Source organism: Chiloscyllium punctatum, chromosome 41 (genome assembly GCF_047496795.1).
Source record: "Chiloscyllium punctatum isolate Juve2018m chromosome 41, sChiPun1.3, whole genome shotgun sequence".
Taxonomy (NCBI): domain Eukaryota; kingdom Metazoa; phylum Chordata; class Chondrichthyes; order Orectolobiformes; family Hemiscylliidae; genus Chiloscyllium; species Chiloscyllium punctatum.
In genome coordinates, this window is record NC_092779.1 from 11,157,610 (window position 1) to 11,176,704 (window position 19,095).

Genomic DNA, 19,095 nt, shown 5'->3' on the forward strand with positions numbered 1-19,095 from the left:
TGACATTGCCTCCCCATAATTTGGATTTGTACAAATTTAGGATTAGTTTATAAGGATCAGAGGGGTTGTTCAGCAGTAGATACAGCTGCAGACATTGTTACAAAACTCAGATGCATATCATGAACAAAGCAAGCTTTGGGATGTTTCCCACAGCAATAGCACAGCATGAAGGAGGAAGCTCTCTTCAGTGCAATGATTTCTAATTGACTGTTGCCTGTATGGGTAACAATACACACTATAGAGAAGCAATTTCTTTTCCTTTATTCCTTCATGGGAAGAGGGCATCGCTGGCCAATCAGCATTCATTAGCCATCTCCAACTGTCCAAGGGCAGGTAAGAGTCAACCACATTGCTGTGGGTCTGGAGTCATATGTAGGCCAGACCACTTAAGGATGGCAGTTTCCTTCCCTAAAGGACATTACTGGGTGGAGAGAACCAGATCTGTTTTTCCAACAATGGACTAGGTGGTCATCATTAGACTCTTAATTGCAGATTTTCACTTTTTATTGAATTCAAATTCCACCATCTGCCATGATGGGATTCAACCCTACGTCCCCAGAACATTACCTGAGTCTCTGGATTAACAGTCCAGTAACAATACCATTGGAACACTGCATCCCTTGTATCAATGACAGGTACTCCTTGACTCAAAGTTGTTATTTTCAGAGAAGTAAATACCAAATTTCACTAGCATTATAACAAGAAATTCAGGACATTCTAATCTATCCTCAAAGTACAGGATTCAGTTTACATAACCTGTTAAAGGTCAACAGAAAGCCACAAAAAGAGCTGCAAAGTATGATAGATTATGAGAAAAAAAACTAGCTCAGAATATAAAGACAGATAGCAAAAGTTCCTATAAATATATATAACAAAAAAGAATGGCTAAAATAAACATTGGTCCTTTAGAGGATGAGAAGGGGGATTTAGTAATGGGATATGATGAAATGGCTGAGGCATTGAATAGGTATTTTGTGTTGTCCTTCACAATGGAGGACCCTAATAACATGCCAGTAAGTGACAAAGATAGGTGAGGACCTGGAAACAGTCATTATTATGGACGAGGTAATGTTAGGTAAGCTAAGGTGGTCCTGATGGAATGCATCCCAGGGTACTAAAAGAGATGGCAGGAGAAATAACAAATGCACTTGTGGTAATTTTCCAAAGTTCACTGGACTCTGGAGCAGTTCCAGATTAGAAATCAGCAATGTGACACCACTGTGTAAAAAGGGTGGTAGACAAAAGATGGAGAATTATAGACCGGTTCGCTTAACTTCTGTAGGTGCTTGAATCTAATATTAAGGAAGAAATAGCAAGGCATCTAGAAATTGTCCTGTTGGGCAGACACAGTAAGGGTTAATGAAGGGCAGGTCATGCTTAACAAATCTCTTGGAATTCTATGAAGACATCATGAACAAGGTGAACAATGGGGACCCAGTGGATGTGGCGTACCTAGATTTCCTAAAGGCATTCAACAAGGTGCTGCACAAAAGGCTGCTGCATGGATAAAGATGCAAGGCGTTATGGGCAATGTATTAGCATGGATAAAAGATTAGTTAATCAATAAGAAGGAAAGAGTGGGTATAAATGAGTGCTTTGCTGGTTGGCAATCAGTAACTAGTGGTATGCCTCACGGATCAGTGTCGGGACTGCAATTATTCACAATTTATATAGATGATTTGGAGTTGGGGACCACGTGTAGTGTATCAAAGTTTGCATAGGACACTGAGATGAGTGGTAGAGCAAAGTGTGCAGAGGACTGTGAAACTTTGCAAACGGACATAGATACTTTGAGTGGGCAAAGGCCCGGCAGAGGGAATACAATATTAATAAATGTGAAGTCATCCATTTCAATAGGAGTAACAGTAAAACGGATTATTACTCGAATGGTGAAAAGTTGCAGTATGCTGCTGTGCAAAGGGAGCAGGGTGTCCTTGTGCATGAATCACAGAAGGTTGGTCTGCAGGGACAAGTAATTAGGAAGGCAAATGGAATTTTGTCATTCATTGCTGAAGGGATTTTATTTAAAAGTAGAGAGGTTATGTTGCAGCTGTAGAAGGTGCTGGGGAGGCCACACCTGGAGTACTGTGTGCAGTTTTGATCTCCTTACTTGAGAAAGGATGAACTAGCACTGGAGGGGGTGCAGAGGAGGTTCACTAGGTCGATTCCAGAGTTGAGGGATGTTGGCTTGTGAAGAGAGACTGAGTAGACTGGGATTATATTCATTGGAATTCAGAAGAATGAGGGGGGGGATCTTATAGAAACATATAAAATTATGAATGGAATAGATAAGATAGGAGCAGGGAGGATGTTTCCACTGGCAAGTGAAACTAGGACAAGAGCGCATAGCCTCAAGATTAGAGAAGGAATATCTTCACCCAGAGGGCTGTGAATCTGTGGAATTCCCTGTCCAGTGAAGTAGCTGAGGCTTCCTCAGTAAATGCTTTTAAAGCATAGATTTTTTTTGAACAGTAAAGGAATTAAGGGTTACGGTGAGAGGATGGGTAAGTGGGGCTGAGTCCATGAAAAGATGAGCCATGATCTTACTGAATGGCGGAACAGGCTCGATGGGCCAGACGGCCTACTCCTGCTCCTAGTACTTATGCCCTGCACTAAAACAGTCCTGTAAGGAGGCAGAATTAATAAACTATCAGATCTTATGGCTTAAAATAAAGCAGAACTGCACAGGATAGCTAATCAAAATTCTGCCCTCACAATATGAAGGACAGTAAGAATGTATACCCATTCTTTAATCAGAGCATGAAGCACTTTATACAAGTTTAAGTTAAATGGATGTGGCCCAAGACAAACCATTTGTGACAAAAGTGAATGTGAAATGATTGCAAAATCTAAACCCAAGTAGAGAGGGCTTTGCTAATGCGATATAGAATTCAAATAGAAACTACACCTTAAGTCTGTAAGTTAGCGCAGTGAGCTGGGAGGTTTGTTTTCAGACATTTTGTCACCGTATTAGGTAACACCATCAGTGAGAGTCTCCAGTGAAACGCTGGTGGTATGTCCCACCTCACTATTTATAGGTCTTGGTTTCCTTAAGGTGGGTGATGTCATTTCCAGTTTTTTTTTTCCCCAAGGAAAGATAGATAGGATCTAAGTTGGTGTGTTTATTTGATGGAGTTCTGGTTAGAATACTATGCCTCTAAGAATTCTCGTGTGTGCCTTTATTTCATCTGTCCAAGGATGTGTGCATTGTTCCAGCCAAAGTGGTATCCTACACTTTCTTCTGATTCTTCCCTGTTCAAAGCACACGCTGCACTGTTACAGTGAAAACAAGTTATCTATGGGTAAACACAGAAACCCATCAAATCAGGTCACATTTAAGACCTGCGTTTTACATGTCCATGGATTGTCAGCAGCAATCGAACACATGCTCAATGTTTTCACAGAATTAATGCCATATTTGATGACAGGTCAACAGCTTTAGATGCTAAGTAAAAACCAATAGAATTGTGGATACTGTAAGTCAGAAACAAGCACAGAAATTGCTGGAAAGAAATCAGAGTTAACGTTTCAGGCCAAGTTCTGAGGAAGGGTCAACCCGTAAAGTCAACTCTGACTTCTCTCCACAGATGCTGCCAGACGTGCTGAGCTTTTCCAGTGATTTCTGATTTCATAGCTTTTGATGCAATGTTGCTTGGTGTGATATAATTGCTGTGGGTCGGAATACTGCTTAGTGCAACGGAAACCAACTGTAGTTTCAGTAACGTTACCTTCGAAGTGAGTTGACTCAATTAAAAAAAAAAACAGGGTTGAACCAGATATTTCTCTGATGAGAGCACTATTCCACACAAAACAGTAAATAGCAAATCCCCATTATACTTCAACAGTTTCATCATACTTTAAACTACCCCGTACAAAACACTTGGGAGTTTTATTATTTCTACAAATATTTTAATTCATACATATATTTTCAGCCAGAGGTGGCCTCCCTTGGTATCTATATTTCACATAACTTGGATACAGCTGTAATTTATGCAGTCCATACAAAAAGAATAAAACCTTCATAGTTTGGCAGAACTTTTTTTTCTCTTTCATGATGTTGTCCAGGTCCCTCTGACAAACTCATGCTGCTGAAAATCGTGGAATATTCTGGGTCATCAAATTAATCCCATGCACAGTTAGAACTAACAGCCTCCAAACATTCTTCTTAAACTTATTCATTTGGTGGTCAGGTTTTCCCTGTCAATTGAGTTTCTTTGCCCTTACACCTCACCCGACAGCTCAGCGGCATGGGTCAATACGTGGAAGAACGGTCTCTGAAACAAAACAAAGTTAAGGCAGAACATCTGGAGGATGAGTAGCTGCCAACTGAAAGTGTCAAACATCAGGAGACGATGATAGAGGGCTCAGTGAACTGAAAGACTGCGTCATCAAACAGGTCTTCAGGAAGCTCTTCATCGCCATCAGCAAAGTATGTTGGGAATGGTGGATTTGCATTGTCTTGCTGATGAGTAGGCAATGTCGTGTCATTGACCTGGTCCAAAAGAGAGAGAGAGAGAAGATAAGGCACTACAAAAGCAAAGTCACTGCAATCTTTAAATCAGTCAATACAATTTAATGTGTTAAATCACCTCTGATAAAGAATGCACATCATTCCAAATAATGAAACCAATTCATCTAATTTGTTGGAACCTGCTCTAAATTTTCATTTGTGATGAAATAATTTTATCTCTCGCATCTTTAGAGCCAAATGCAGAGCATGAATGTTATCTTTTGAAATCCTTGTAATGAACTGACAACAGCAGCAAATTACATGAAATAGAAGCCTGCATTCCAACAAAAAGGTCACTGACCTAAAATGCTTAACCTGTCTTTCGTTCTCTCAGATGGTGCCTGACCTGCTAAAGCCTCACAGTATTTTGTGTTTTTATTTATTTAGCGTTTAGCCTTCCTGCATGACCTTTGTGTGGGTGACAACATTCTCTTCGGGCCATTGTAAAAGCTGACACAATCCTCAGGTTTCCAATAAAAGATCTGCATGATAATATAGCAGCCCTTGTGACCCTGGCAAGTTCCAAACTGCTTGACAACCAATGAAATATTTCTGAAGCAACAGCCTGATTGTAATGTCAGAAACACCACACTGAACCGATAGGCAGCAAACTCTCAAAAACAGCAAATGCTTAAATGACTGATAATCAGTTTTGGTGATGTTAACGGATTAATTAATACTGGATAGGGCATCCAAATTCCAAACCCATCTTGTATTGAATCTTGTGAACTTGAGACTGTTTTTTTTGCCTCCCGCAAACTCAACGCACACAAAAATGTCACCACTCTGGGACAGATGTTTCATTTTATCTCCATATCTTAGGTGCCTTGCTCAGCTGTAAAATACTCCCAAGCTCTCATACCCGTTATTCCTCAAGATATCTCTCCCCCTTCAAGTCTAAAGGACTTAAAGCTTACTGCATCTGGTACACAAGGCTTCAAGACCAGATCTATTGGAGGCAATATATCATATGCTGTCAGGCTCCCACTCCAAAGCCACCCCAGTAATCCAGGAAACCCCTACTTTAAAACCCAGCTCTTTAGCAAAGCTTATGGTCATCGCTTCCTGTTCCTTCTTTGGTAAAGCATTTCAAATGTGCCGATCTCCCAACTAGGTAAAAACCAGACTTTGAAAACCCTATGAAAATGTTCATGTTAAAATGTGACAATATTCAAACATGCTAGCCGGAGATGATTACAGCAGGTAAATCCATGAAGTTGGCATAAATCTCTCATTTAGTGCTCACCACCCTCCCAGCAACCTCCCATTTCCGGTTATAAAAACCGTCAATGCATAATGAAGCAATGTTCAGGAATATGCACAAGTCCAGCTTTAAAACAAATTATCATCATTTTTCAGAGAAACGTTTCCCCAGTGCGAGCATTCCCTCCACCACCAATCTTCCCCATCATTCCTCTTTGCACTGGGGGGCACGTGTACACCTGCTGTGAAAAGGAGAAAGGGTAAATCTTCAATGACAAATGCTGGCACTGTTCTCAATTCAACAACCTGGGAGCCTGTGACAATAATGTCCGATGGATCACTCCCTTTTCCAGGATGGAACTGCAGGTGACCTGCTCACTATCCATGCAGTCACACTGCCTCGGATGCTTAAGCGGGAGAGAGTCTCCAGCAGAGGGTAGGATAGGTGAACATATCAATAAGGGAGGCTAGGCCATTCAGACTTACACAGAATATTCCATAAATACTGCTGGCTGCTGCTGTCAAAAAATGGACATGCTTTGGAGATGTATCCAGGAGTTAACTTTGGGATGAAGAGGGGAGGATGTCTATCATCATTGGTGTGTACTCATTTACAGCAGGAAAACTAAGCTCTAGATGCTGCAAAGAAAGTGACCCCTTGCTGTTTCTCACCTTTCAGTGGTACATGATAATCGTTTGAATCCCTGCCACACTCATGTCCACACTAAGCACAAGGCTCTCAGTTTAAAATCACAAAGGGATAAGAAGGTATAACTGATAGGATACCATGCTGATATTATTTGTCCTTCACTGATGAAATATTTTGGGACAGGGGAGCACATTGTACAGAATATCTAGCAGAAAAGCACAGCAACTCTGCCTGACAGATTCAGCAGTTTAGGAGTGAATGTCCAATTTATGATTAGACCACTGCATTGGGGTTTTGAAAAAAAATGTTAGAGGGGTTATACAACTGTAGTTGTTGCTCATTTTTTGCAAAACAATTCTTAAAAGATATCAGAACAAGTTTAAGAGATGAAATTGTCAAGTAAAATTTGCTCCCGTCAAGAATTTTGCATATTACAGGATAATGTTGGAACTGAATAGTAATACATTTCCAAATCTGTTTAACATTGGGACTATAAATGTAGCATTGACTCAATGAAACAACTTCAACTGCATGCCTTCCCATAGTGCATTAATCACTACACAATCATGCTTGTTTTAAGCTTCAAATCAACGGCTGGTTGAAATGTTATTTATTGTACATATTGAAGGATACTTCCACAGCTGAGTGAACAAATGATTCACATTCACATTATTCGTTGAGAAGTAAAATTATGTGCAGCAATCTGCAACAATGCAAATACATTTTCTTTAAGATTTCAGCAATCATACAACAAGGGAGGCGATGGCAAAGTGGTGCTGTCGCTGGACTGTTAACCCAGAGCCCCAGATAATGTGCTGGGGTTTGAATCCTGTATGGCAGATGCTGGAATTTGAGTTCAATAAGAACCACCAACTGGAATTAAGAGTCTTATGATGACCATGAATCCACTGTCAAGTGTTGGAAAAACCCATCCGGTTCACTGATGTCCTTCACTGCTCTGGCCTACATGTGACTCCAGACCCACAGCAATGTGGTTGACTCTTAACTACCCTCTGGGCAATTAGGGATTAGCAATAAATGCTGCCTTGCCAGCGATGGCCTCACCCAGGAATTATTTTTTTTTAAAAAGGTAATTAGAAGAGAAAGCAGGCCATTCAGCCCCTTGAGTGTGTGCAGCATCATTTGAAAACACCACGCCTGATCTGAATGTACCTTCAACTCCATTTTCCTGCCTACCCTCAAGACTCTTACATCCCTGACTGACCAGGGATGCTTTCAAAGTAGTCAATGACTCTACCTCCACCAAAAGGGCTACTCTTGACCCTCAGAGAAGATTTTTCAGCTGCCTTGAATGGGAGAGTCTTGACTTTTAAATTGTCTCCCTTTTTCTAGTCTCAAACATGTATTCAATAAGCTTCATAAAACCATGAGGAGCATAGGTAGGGTAAATAGACAAGGTCTTTTCCCTGAGGTGGGGGATTCTAAAGCAAAAGGGCATAGGTTTAGGGTGAGAGGGAAAGATATGAAAGGGACCTAGGGGACAACTTTTCACACAGAGGGTGGTGCATGTATGGAGTGAGTTGCCAGAAGTAGTGGTGGAGGCTGGCAAAAATACAACATTTAAAAGGCACCTGGATGGGTTTATGAATAGGAAGGGTTCAGAGGATTTGGGTCAAATGCTGGCAAATGGGATGAGATTAGGTTAGGATATCTGGTCAGCACGGACGAGTTGGACCAAAGGGTTTGTTTCAGTGCTGTACATCCGTATAAATGAACTTTGGAAATAGACATTTTGTTTGGTGCTTAACAAGTGTTGATGTCTCAGATGTGTGGAGTATTGCCAGTGGTTCTGTGTAACAAATGATACTTATGTGGAGTTAATGGTCAATGGGCAATGCACCAGAATGTTGATAATGGGGGTGGGGTGTTCAGCAACGATAGTGACATTGAAAGCCAAAAGGGCAACGGTTAAACATTTTATCAGAGATGGACACTGCCTGTGTGGTGCGAACATTACTTGTTGCTTATTAGCCCAAGCCAGGATGTTGGCCAGATCTTTCTGCACATGGACACTGGTGGCTTCTGTATTGAGAAACGACGAATAATGTTAACATTGTGCAATCATCAGCAAACATTGCCACTTCTGAATTTCTGATGGAAAGAAGGTTATTGATGCAACAAAAGGACCTGGGAGTCAGCCTAAGGTGAGAGCTCTGTTTATATGGTGGAATGGCAGGTAGTAGACATTGATTCAGTCTGTAAAACACTCCTAAACATTGTTGGTCCACAGCAAAGTATTGTAAATATGTCAAGTAGGACTTAACACATACATTAAATAATTGGACTTCCTTTTTGTAAATGTACCGGAGGGTGTTGAAGAGATAAACAACAGCTTTAAAGATTCCATTCTCCTTATGTATATTGAAGGCGAAGACTGACAGATTCTCGATCAGTCGGGGATCAAGGGTCATAGGGAAAAGGGCAGGAAAGTGGACATGCGCAATGTCGGATCAGATGATCATGATACTGTTGAATGGCAGAGCAGGCTCAATGGGCTGAATGGCCTTCTCCTGTTTCTCTTATGTTCTTAAACAATAATCACTTCAAGCACAGGAAGGTACAGGGGGCAATGTGCACACAGTCAAAATAAGTAAATTCGTGTAAGCATAACAGGCCAAAGGTCTTATCGAGTCATACAATGTATATGGTCTCAACTTTGAAAGATTTTTCAAAGTCTTGCTTACAAGAATTCCTAAAATGTCAGTTTTCAGGTCCTGGTATCTCATCTACACCTCATCAACTCACAATCAGAATTAAGCTTCAGCAACAACTAATCAGTGAGAGTTATTTCATCCACAGTTTGCTGCCAAGATGCATTTATTGTCAGGGCTGCAGACCAGTTTGCACAATTTCCATTAGGGTCATCATTGCATGTATACCTTCCCAGATTTAACTGGCAGTAATCCTAACAAAATCAGATCGTTAATTCATTCAATAGCTTGTATTCCTTGCATCTTCCTTATTATATTGCTTCCTGTTGTTCAATTTATTTTGTCTTTTTCCATAATTCTGTCCATCAATCACCTCTTTTTATTTTCAATCAGCAAGGAAATCAGAGCAGGATGAGGAAACAGCAAGAAAGTAGTTACCAGATCAGCCATCTCACTGAATGGAGAGATACCTCGTGAGCTGAATTATCCCTTCTGCTCCTACATCTTATGGTCTTTAGGTGCCTGTGTCCCAAGTTTACACATTTCAATCTCAAGTCTTGCTACTCAAGCCTCCAACTGCACCATATGTTCCAAATGATCAATCTACACTTTGCAGATTTACATTTCATCTCTTATTAATAAACCATTTTTTGGTTTGACATGCATGCAAGAACAAAATCAGAGCAGTAGAGAAAGCTGAGCCACCAAACGTAAAGTGGTTTTCTAATTTTGGGGGTTGGTTAATATTTGGCAACAGTAACTGGCTCTCAGTGGGAAATTCTAATTTTGTTTTGGCCTTTCTTTATTATTTCATGGGATGCAAGTTATAAAAGAGAGGTTGGGACTTCTTATTCTGGAGTGTGGGAGGCTAAAGGGTGACCTTGGTGAGGTTTCTACAATCATGTTGGGCATAGATAAGGTGGATGGGCCAAGGTCTTTTCCCCAGAATAGGGGAGTCCAAAAGGAGAGGGCACAGGGATTAAAATAAGTGGGGAAATATTTAAAGGAGACTTAGTGTCAGAGAGACGTACAGCATGGAAACAGACCCTTTGGTCCAACCCGTCCATGCCGACCAGATATCCCAACCCAATCTAGTCCCACCTGCCAGCACCCGGCCCATATTCCTCCAAACCCTTCCTATTCATAAACCTATCCAAATGCCTCTTAAATGTTGCAATTGTACCAGTCTCCACCACTTTCTCTGGCAGCTCATTCCATACATGTATCAACCTGCGTGAAAAAGTTGCCCCTTAGGTCTCTTTTATATCTTTCCCCTCTCACCCTAAACCTATGCCCTCTAGTTCTGGACTCCCCGACCCCAGGGAAAAGACTTTGCCTATTTGCCCTATCCATGCCCCTCACAGGCAACTTTTCCACAAAGGGTGGTACATTTATGGAACAAACAGCCAGATGGAGTGGCAGAGGTGAGTACAATTACAACATTTAAAGGCATTTGGACAGGATAGGATAAGGAACATTTAGAGGGACTTGGGCCAAATGCAGACAAATGGGCCGAGTTCAGTTTAGGAAACCTGATCGGCATGGACAAATTGGGTCAAAGGGACTGTCTCCATGCTGTATGACTATAACTCAATGAGTCTCATCCACAAGCCAAGTATTTATTGCTCTTTCCTATTTGCCTTTGTACTGTGTGGTTCACTTGACCAGTTCTGAGGGTAGTTAAGAGACAACCACAGTGCTGAGGGTCTGGAATCATGTGTAAGTTAGACTAGGGAGGGATGGCAGATTTCCCTTCCCATGAAGATATTGGTGATCCAGGTTTCTACAGCAGTCAGTGACCGTGGTAGCAGCTGCCAGTATTCATACTAGCATTTGGTTTCAGATTTATTGCTCAAATTTAAATCCCAGCTACAGTGGTGAGATTTGAACCAGTCCCACCAAAAGCATTGCCCTGATCCCTTAGATTACTAAACCAGTGACATAACCGCAATGTCACGGTCTTCTCCAATTATCCTCATTTTTGGCCATAATTTACAAATTTTTCCGAATATTTTAAACAATGCTCAATGTTCAGATTAGCAAATTAGACAAGAATGACTCAGTGTGTAGGATTATTGTAATAATGGAGAAATGTTAAAAAGGACATTAAAAGGTAAAAGTCAGAGTCTGACTGGACCATACGGCTGCTTTCTCATTACAGACAGACGACTTGCGGTGGTGTAACCGGAGGGTCACCATACCTCAGGCTAGGGGAGAGGTTGAGAAGGCGGAATCTTCACGGTGAGCACGGCTGGTGTAGGAATCGAATCCACACTGTTGGCGTCACTGCATCACAAACCAACTGTCCAGCCAACTGAACTATAGGCCACCTTATGGAATGTTAAATTCACTCAGCACAAAGTGCTGATTCACACCATTTATGTACTTGTTAAGAAAATATATCTCAGGAATTCATTACCAATATGGACTGACAGGGCAAATAATGTCCAGCCAGGAGTGTGGAGCGGGGGACAGTAACTGGTCTGGGGGGGCCAGGGAAGCAGTGAGCACATCGTTCTCAGTGAGAACAGCAATCATCACCACACTTCCTTTTCTTTGTCTTGTGCTATTCACCCAGAAGCCCACAAATAATGACTTTTTGTTAAACAGATGGCATCTCTGAGAAGCATCTGTTTATGTTTGGAGGAATGGATGGTGAAGACTGGTGGGACAAATTAATTACTGACTCAAAAATCTAATTAATCAAGCTAAGGGATTTTTTGGATAAATGATATTAGTTTAGAAAAGAACATTTTGCAATTTTGTACAAGACATCACTGGAGATTGAAAGTGTCATTAGAAAAACAGATAGCGTGTTTTTCAAACAGTGGTAATTTGGCCTGCATTGCCCATGCTGCCTCTCTCCAGGAACAACTTACTGAGGGCCACTCACTTGTTTTTCTTTATAACCCTGCATACCCCCGCCTTTTTTAGACAATCAAATCCCTTTGCAAAGCCTCAAGTGGACCTGCCTTCCCCACATTCTCAGGAATTGTATCTCAAACCCCAATTACTTGCCGAGGAGGAAACGTTTCCTGTGTGTTGCTTTTTTTTTGACAATTGCTTTCAATCTGTGCTACTTGATTCTCAACCCTTCCATTAATGTGAACAGCTCTCCCGCTTAAAACTGCCCAGACCCCTTGTGATTTTGAATACCTCAATCAAATCTCGGAACTTAATCTGAACATAGCTCCTGGATGATCAATGCTGTTATTTGATGACATGCCTTGGGCAACTTTACCTTCCATTTCACCTTCGAAAGTTATTATCATTAATCAGAATAATGATAAGTTACAGGTCACATTCTCTTCATGTCTGATTGGATTTCCTCAGGATGCTCTGGTTTCCCCCTCCAGTCAAATGACGTGCAGGTTAGATGGATTGGGCATGGATTAGAAAGTATGATAACTGGCTTAGCTGATGGGCAATCACACACTGTTGATCTTTGCTTTAGAAAATCACTTTTTGTTAAATATGATCATTTCCAGATCAGTACAACTAACCCAAAAACTAATCAGGATCCCACCAGCCTTGTAATTCTTCAATATTTACTGGAGCTCACTCATCACTGTCTAAATTAAATGCACCGGGGAAAACAGAAATCGGAACAACGTGACTACAGTTGCATTTATAGAATAGAATCCCTACAGTGGGGAGGCAGACCATTCAGCCGATCGAGTCAACAACAGCCCTCCAAAGACATCCCACCCTGACCCACATCACTACCCTATCTTTGTAACCTTGCATTTCTCATGGCTGACCTACCTAACCTGCACATCCCTGAACACTATGGGCAATTTACAATGGCCAATCCACCTAACCTGTACATCATTTGACTGGAGGAGGAAACCCAATCAGACAGGGAGAAAACATGCAAACTTCACTCAGACAGTCACTCGAGGCTGGAATTGAACCCAGGTCCTTGGTGCTGTGAGGTAGCAGTGCCAACCACCATGCCGCCATTTCAAATTGGTCTGCTAGCCAGAGGTTTTTTTTACTGAATCTGTATATAAAGAGGCCCTGGATTTTTATCTCATTATATTAGCTTCCACACTAAGGAGGCAAGATAGGGAGTGAACATTGTGGTGATAATGTCAATGTTAGTAACCTAGAGACCCAAGCACATATTCTGGGAGTGTGGGTTCAAATCCCACCACTGGAGCTGGTGGAATCTCAAGCCAATTAGTAAAATGTCAGTTATGACAGCCACAAAGCCATCATCAATTGTTGCCTCAAAAGAAATATCGAGTTCACTTACGCTCTTCATGAAATCTCCTGTTCTTACTTTGTCTGGCTAGGCCAATATTCTGGGCACATTGTTTCGAACCCCATCATGGATTGAAATATTAGTCAATGAAAATTTGGGATTAAAGGCTAGCCTGATGACAATTGTGTAACTATTGTCAACTATTATTTTAAAAAAACTAACTGGATCACTGATGTCCTTCAGGGAAGCAAATCTGCTGTCCTTCCCTGGTCTAGTCTAGGTCTGGGCTCCAGACTTACACCAATGTGGTTGATTCTTAACTGGTCTCTGAAATGGCTTGCGCAATTCATTCGGTTCAAAGGTCATTACAAACGGATAACAAATGCTGGCCTTAGCAGTGACGGTCACAGCTTAATGAAAAGAAATAAAACATCCTGCTGCACACACCCACTGCTGAATGAGGACATTCAACCTGTCTCAAGGTAGTCTATCTGAAACTTCCAGAAATATTATGCTCAAAAGAGTCCAGACGTCCATTGCAAATCTCCACACAGATATACTGGTCAGATCGATCACACTGGGAAGAGATTTGCAGGGGCAAACACAGGGAGGGTAGTTAATTCAGAAATCCGGTCACATCGGCATATTCCCCAGTACTTCCAAACAGTACTTTTCATTAGTATTCAGAGATTTACACAATGGACATCTGAGAGTTATTCTCAGTTGGGGATATAGATTGGAAGATAGGATGATTAAAAAAAGATAAAAGCAGAGAAAATACCCCAAGTTTAGTGATCTGAAGGCTGAGAACATCCACAGAGGTACTGTAAAAGAACTCTATACTGCAGAATTTTCCACGAGGTAGATGTGAATTTATCACAAATATTATGTTGTAAATGTAGCCACTAAAATCAGTGATTGTTTTGTCAGCCTGACCATTTTCACCTCTTCCAGATCAATACAGTTAAAATTAAGGCAACAGAAGGCTCTTCTGGTGTAGTGGAAGCGAGCCAGGATGTGCATTTTCAAGTCCCATCTGCTCCAGAGGAATACAAAACAAATGGCAGTGGTAGTGTCCTTACCTCTAGGCGACAAGGGCCAGGTTCAAATCCTATCTTGTCCAGGGGAGTGTCATAATGATAGAATCCCTACAGTGTGGAAGCAGGCTGTTGGGTCCATCAAGTCCACAGCAACACTCTGAAGGGCAACCCAGATTTAAAACCCCATGCTGTCCCTGTAACCCTGCATTTCCTCAAGGCTAATCCACCTACCTTGTACATCCCTGAACACTATGGGCAATGTAGTATGGTCAATCCAGCTAACCTGCACACCCGAAAGGAAACCCACGCAGACACGGGGAGAATGTGCAAGCTCCACACAGACAGTTGCCTGAGGCTGGAATCAAACCCTGATCCCTGTCAGAGTGTCAAAAAGTGTGGAACTGGAAAAGCACAGCAGGTCAGGCAGCATCCGAGGAGCAGGATAATCTGACTGATTGTGCTTTTTCCCCTCTGATCTCCAGCATCTACAGTCCTCACTTTTTTCCTGGTGCTGTGAAGCAGCAGTACGAACTGCTGAGCCACCGCGTTAGGGTGATTAAAAATATTTGGGGATCTGCTGGTGGTGGTACCATCCCTATCGCCAGACCCAGAGTCCTGGGTTCAATCCCTATCTGCTCAGATAAGTGTGACTGCTGGTATGTTTCATACATACACGTATTATACATAGTGATCAGCTTTAACAGTGTGTATGTTGTAACCTTTGCGATGCTCATAATGCACCCAAACAAAATTGTCTAATAGCATTGACTGACTTGAGGTGGCGGGGGGAGCAAATCTCATAATCTGAGCAAAATGTTCCAGCTTGACTTTTCACAGCTTGTTATGGATCAGTCTTTTGTATCTAATGGGTGGCCCAACCTACAAACAGAGCATTGTCAAGGCCTCTGCATCAAATAGCGTTAAGCATTATGCATAATAATTTAATAACCTGTATAAATTTGCTTATTTATGAGCTACATGATGCTTTTGAACACACACAGGCACAGCTGAAAGACCCATATAGCTCAGCAGACTTTAGTGATTTTCAATTCCCTTTGAACAGGACATGTTTTTAAACCAGGTGATCTTTGGCTGCCAGCCGTTATTTCCTAAAAGCAGCAGCTGTCACAATCAAGTAGATTCCACATCAATTCCTCTTTATGACTCAAGTTCTTCAATCTGTCTTGGGGACTCGTGAGCAAGAAAACAAAGACGCTCACAAAGTCATTGAAGCTAGTCAGCAGCAATTGCATGGAAAGGCAGCAGCACAGCAAGCTGACTTTAGCTAAAATAATTAAGAATAAATCTGTCAGAACGGTTAGCCGGAGATTCCGGATTGAAACAAAGCACTGTTTGATGACAATTCCAGGATGGATATCTCTCAGTGATCAAAGCAATGCTCACCACATTTGATTTTTTTTATATATAGGAACTGCTGGGCAGAGGTTCAGGTGCAGCCACCTTACTGTTTGCAATAAATGGCAATGTGCTGTGTTTCTTACATTTCCATAGCCAATTAAACCATTTAAATTCCAGTCTGCTGGTAACTAAACTAGCGTTGCATAGGAGAAACTGCTGCATTGTTAAATGGCTTTACATGCAGTAAAACCTCGAAACCATTAAGGACAAACCCTTTTCCTATATTCAAATGGTGAGGGAGAGGCATATCTAAGTGTGCAAATTTAAACATCAAATTTAATTATTTGATGCTATACTTTATTTTCTCTATTTAACACTGTCTTTGTATTAGTTTGTTCAGGAGGCACAGCTAAGACACCGCTAAGGTTCAGATTTTTATGCATAGGACCATAGACACAGAAAGAATCCATTTCGCCCACTGTGCTTGGGCTCACTAAGGAATGAGCCCCCGTCTGATCCTACCCTTCAGCATGTGGTCTGAATTGCTGGTGGCTATAGCAATCGAGGGGTGTTATTAACTGGAGGTGACGGCTGATGGAGCACAAAAGGTCTATAATGCTTTTGTTTTCAGGATTCTGAACTGATGGTGTCAGGGGTGAGCATTTATTTAGCAAGTACATTCACTATGATTGCTGGGATGCCCCCAGGGAGTGCAGAACCAGGCTTCACAATCTAAGGATATGGGGTTAGCCATTCAGGACTGAAGATGAGGGGATATTTCTTCACCTGGACAGTGGGGAACGTGTGGAATTGTCACAGAATTCAGTTGAAGTCAAAAAAATGCAGGATTTCAAGAAAGATTGGACTGAATTGGACTATCAGCCTAGATCATGGAAAATGGCAATGCACAACTGAAGGGCTGAATGGCCTACTCCTGCTCCTAGTTTCTACATTTCTATCCTAAACCCAATGGTCATTTTAAAACAACCAAACATTGTACATTGTAATTTAGGAAATCAAAGTAAAGGGCCATGGAGTGCAGTTCCAGATTCTGAGGTTGAGAGACCAAAGGAAGGAAGGAAAATTGAAACGGTGGATGCTGGAAATCAGAAATAAAAACAGAAATTGCTGGAAAAACTCAAAAGGTCTGGCAGCAACTGTGGAAACATTAACTCTGATTTCTCTCCTCAGATGCTGCCAGACCTGTTGAGCTTTTCCAGCAATTTCTGTGACTAAAGATGAATCTTGGAAGACGCTGAAAGTGAGAATAAGAAATGGGAAGAGAGGCTAGAGATAGTTTGGTTACAAATCAGTTGGAGTCAAACACGAATAGTCTCACATTAACGCAGCTTAGAGCTGGAACTGTAACAATGATAAGATTTAATGTTTCATTAGCATTCTCTCCACTTTAAGCCCTTCTTCAGAAATGCTTCTTGGAGAGATTTATAACTTACCTTCCTTACTTCAGGAAGGATTTTAATAAAACCTATTCAGTGAAATTGGGATTCAGGTGGATAAATGAAGAGGATCTTGGAGAAAAATTGCAGACCTGATGTCTATTGAAAAAAGTTTTGAACAAATTTCATCCATAAGATAGGGCACAGTTGCTTCATTTGCAATCCCACTGCTCCAACAAATTGATGCAGCACAACCAGTGCCAGCTCAGGACTGAAATAAATTGTAGTTTGCAATCTTACCTTCACAAGGCAGTTTTTGTGTCCTGGGACTGATCCATGAACATAAAGGATATTCTCTTTTGTATTCACTCTCCAGACCTACAAAATGTATAAATATGTTTCTAATAAACAAATTTACAGCAGAAATACCATATAGCTGTGCAAAAAACACACCCTGTGAAAAGGTACAATGGCAAATTCTCCAAGACTGTACACTGACAGGAAAAAATACCTGTCAGTATGTGGATCAAAAAGAGAATAAAATAATCTTATGTTTCTGATACATGATTATCCTTCTACCACTTGCCTGCCTGCCTGCCCCTGGTTTACCTCCTTTCAAGCTCTTCTTAAAACCCTCATTTAAAGATTTAAAACTGAAATGCGCACCATCCCCCACTCCATTAACATCCAATCTGAGCTCATCAAAATGACTTGGGCTTTTTTCATTTAGCAAGAAGGTCAGGCATTAACTGGGATCTACTCAGTATAAAGAATTTGCATTTATATGGCACCAATCAACTTCATGGTGTCCTAAAGTCCTCCATAGACAAATAACTGATTTGCAGAATAATTAACACAAATATATAGAGATGCAATACATATGTATTTAACCATCAAAATACACAAGAGCAAAACTACCAGTAATTAGTAAGCTAAAAATTACTATTAACCAAAATACATCACATATTATCTGAACTTACAGCAGAGACAAATTATCCGTCCTGCACCTACAACATAATTTACAGAATTCAATGCTGCAGAATTTTCCCAACTGAGTTGACTGTTTGGCTGGTTTGCAATGCAGAACGATGCTAACACAACAGTTGAAATCCCGCACTAGCTGAAGTTACCATGATGTCCTTCCTTCTTGCCTCACGAGACGTAGTTATCTCCAGGTTAAACCACCACTCTCTCTCTCTAATGAGAGAGCAGCCCTATAGTCTTTTGGGTCTACAGCAATTTGACTTTTACTTTACCGCCAGCTGTAAAACAAGATGTCAGAAAACAAACTTTTGTTCTTTGAAATAAGCCCACTACGCTGTTTCAGTCAAATATCACATATGCATTAGACAACCCAATTCTGGCAAAAATTGAAGGAAATATAGTAATTTTCTTCCCCATACCTGATTCTGACCCCAGGTTTAATCACATAAGGCATGCTTAACAAATCTAACCTTTAATCCAAATGCTGTTCTATAGACGTTCCCCATTTTTCCAGGCATTTTCTTCCCAGGAAAAACTCTGGCAGGGTCCTGCATTCACAATGACAAGAAATTCCTTGTGACACAAATGGATAAGATTCAACATTTGAACACTAAGTTATCCAGTTTTTAAAACATTGTTCACAGAATGTAGACATCACTAACTAAGCTAGCAATTATTGTCCATTCTGTATTGCCCAAAAGAAGGTTGGGTGAGCGGTCTTCTTGAACGACCACACACTGATTGGTCTTTGGGAAGGGAGTCCTGGGATTTTGCCCCAGTTACAATGAGGGAACAGTGATATTGTTCCAAGTTAGGATTGCGTGTAACTTGAAAGGGAATAAGTAGATGGTGATGTCTCTATGCATCTGCTGCTCTTGACCCTTTAGATGGTAAAGGCTATGGATTTTCGATGGTGCTGTCAAAGTGCCCAGTGGTGAAGAAAGTGAACATTGAATGTGTAAGATATGGTACCTACTGTTAGAACCCTTACTAATGTCGCATTATTTTAATTTTATTCTTTATCTATCTTGATTAGGAACTGTGAACTGAAAATGACCTTTGGACCGTAGGCAT

The 19,095-nt window shown here is 41.1% G+C and overlaps 1 protein-coding gene across 1 annotated transcript in view; it reads right to left on the minus strand.

Moving 5' to 3' along the window:
- Positions 1-3,887: 3,887 nt before the first annotated feature.
- mrpl3 (mitochondrial ribosomal protein L3) overlaps positions 3,888-19,095 on the minus strand; it is a 56,127-nt gene continuing 40,919 nt past the window's right edge. The window contains exons 8-10 of the mRNA XM_072560363.1: positions 18,492-18,569; positions 17,338-17,415; positions 3,888-4,492 (exon numbers count right to left, since the gene is read on the minus strand). Of these exons, the coding sequence (XP_072416464.1) occupies positions 4,343-4,492; positions 17,338-17,415; positions 18,492-18,569 (306 nt within the window). The 3' untranslated portion in view covers positions 3,888-4,342. The remainder of the gene's footprint in view (positions 4,493-17,337; positions 17,416-18,491; positions 18,570-19,095) is intronic.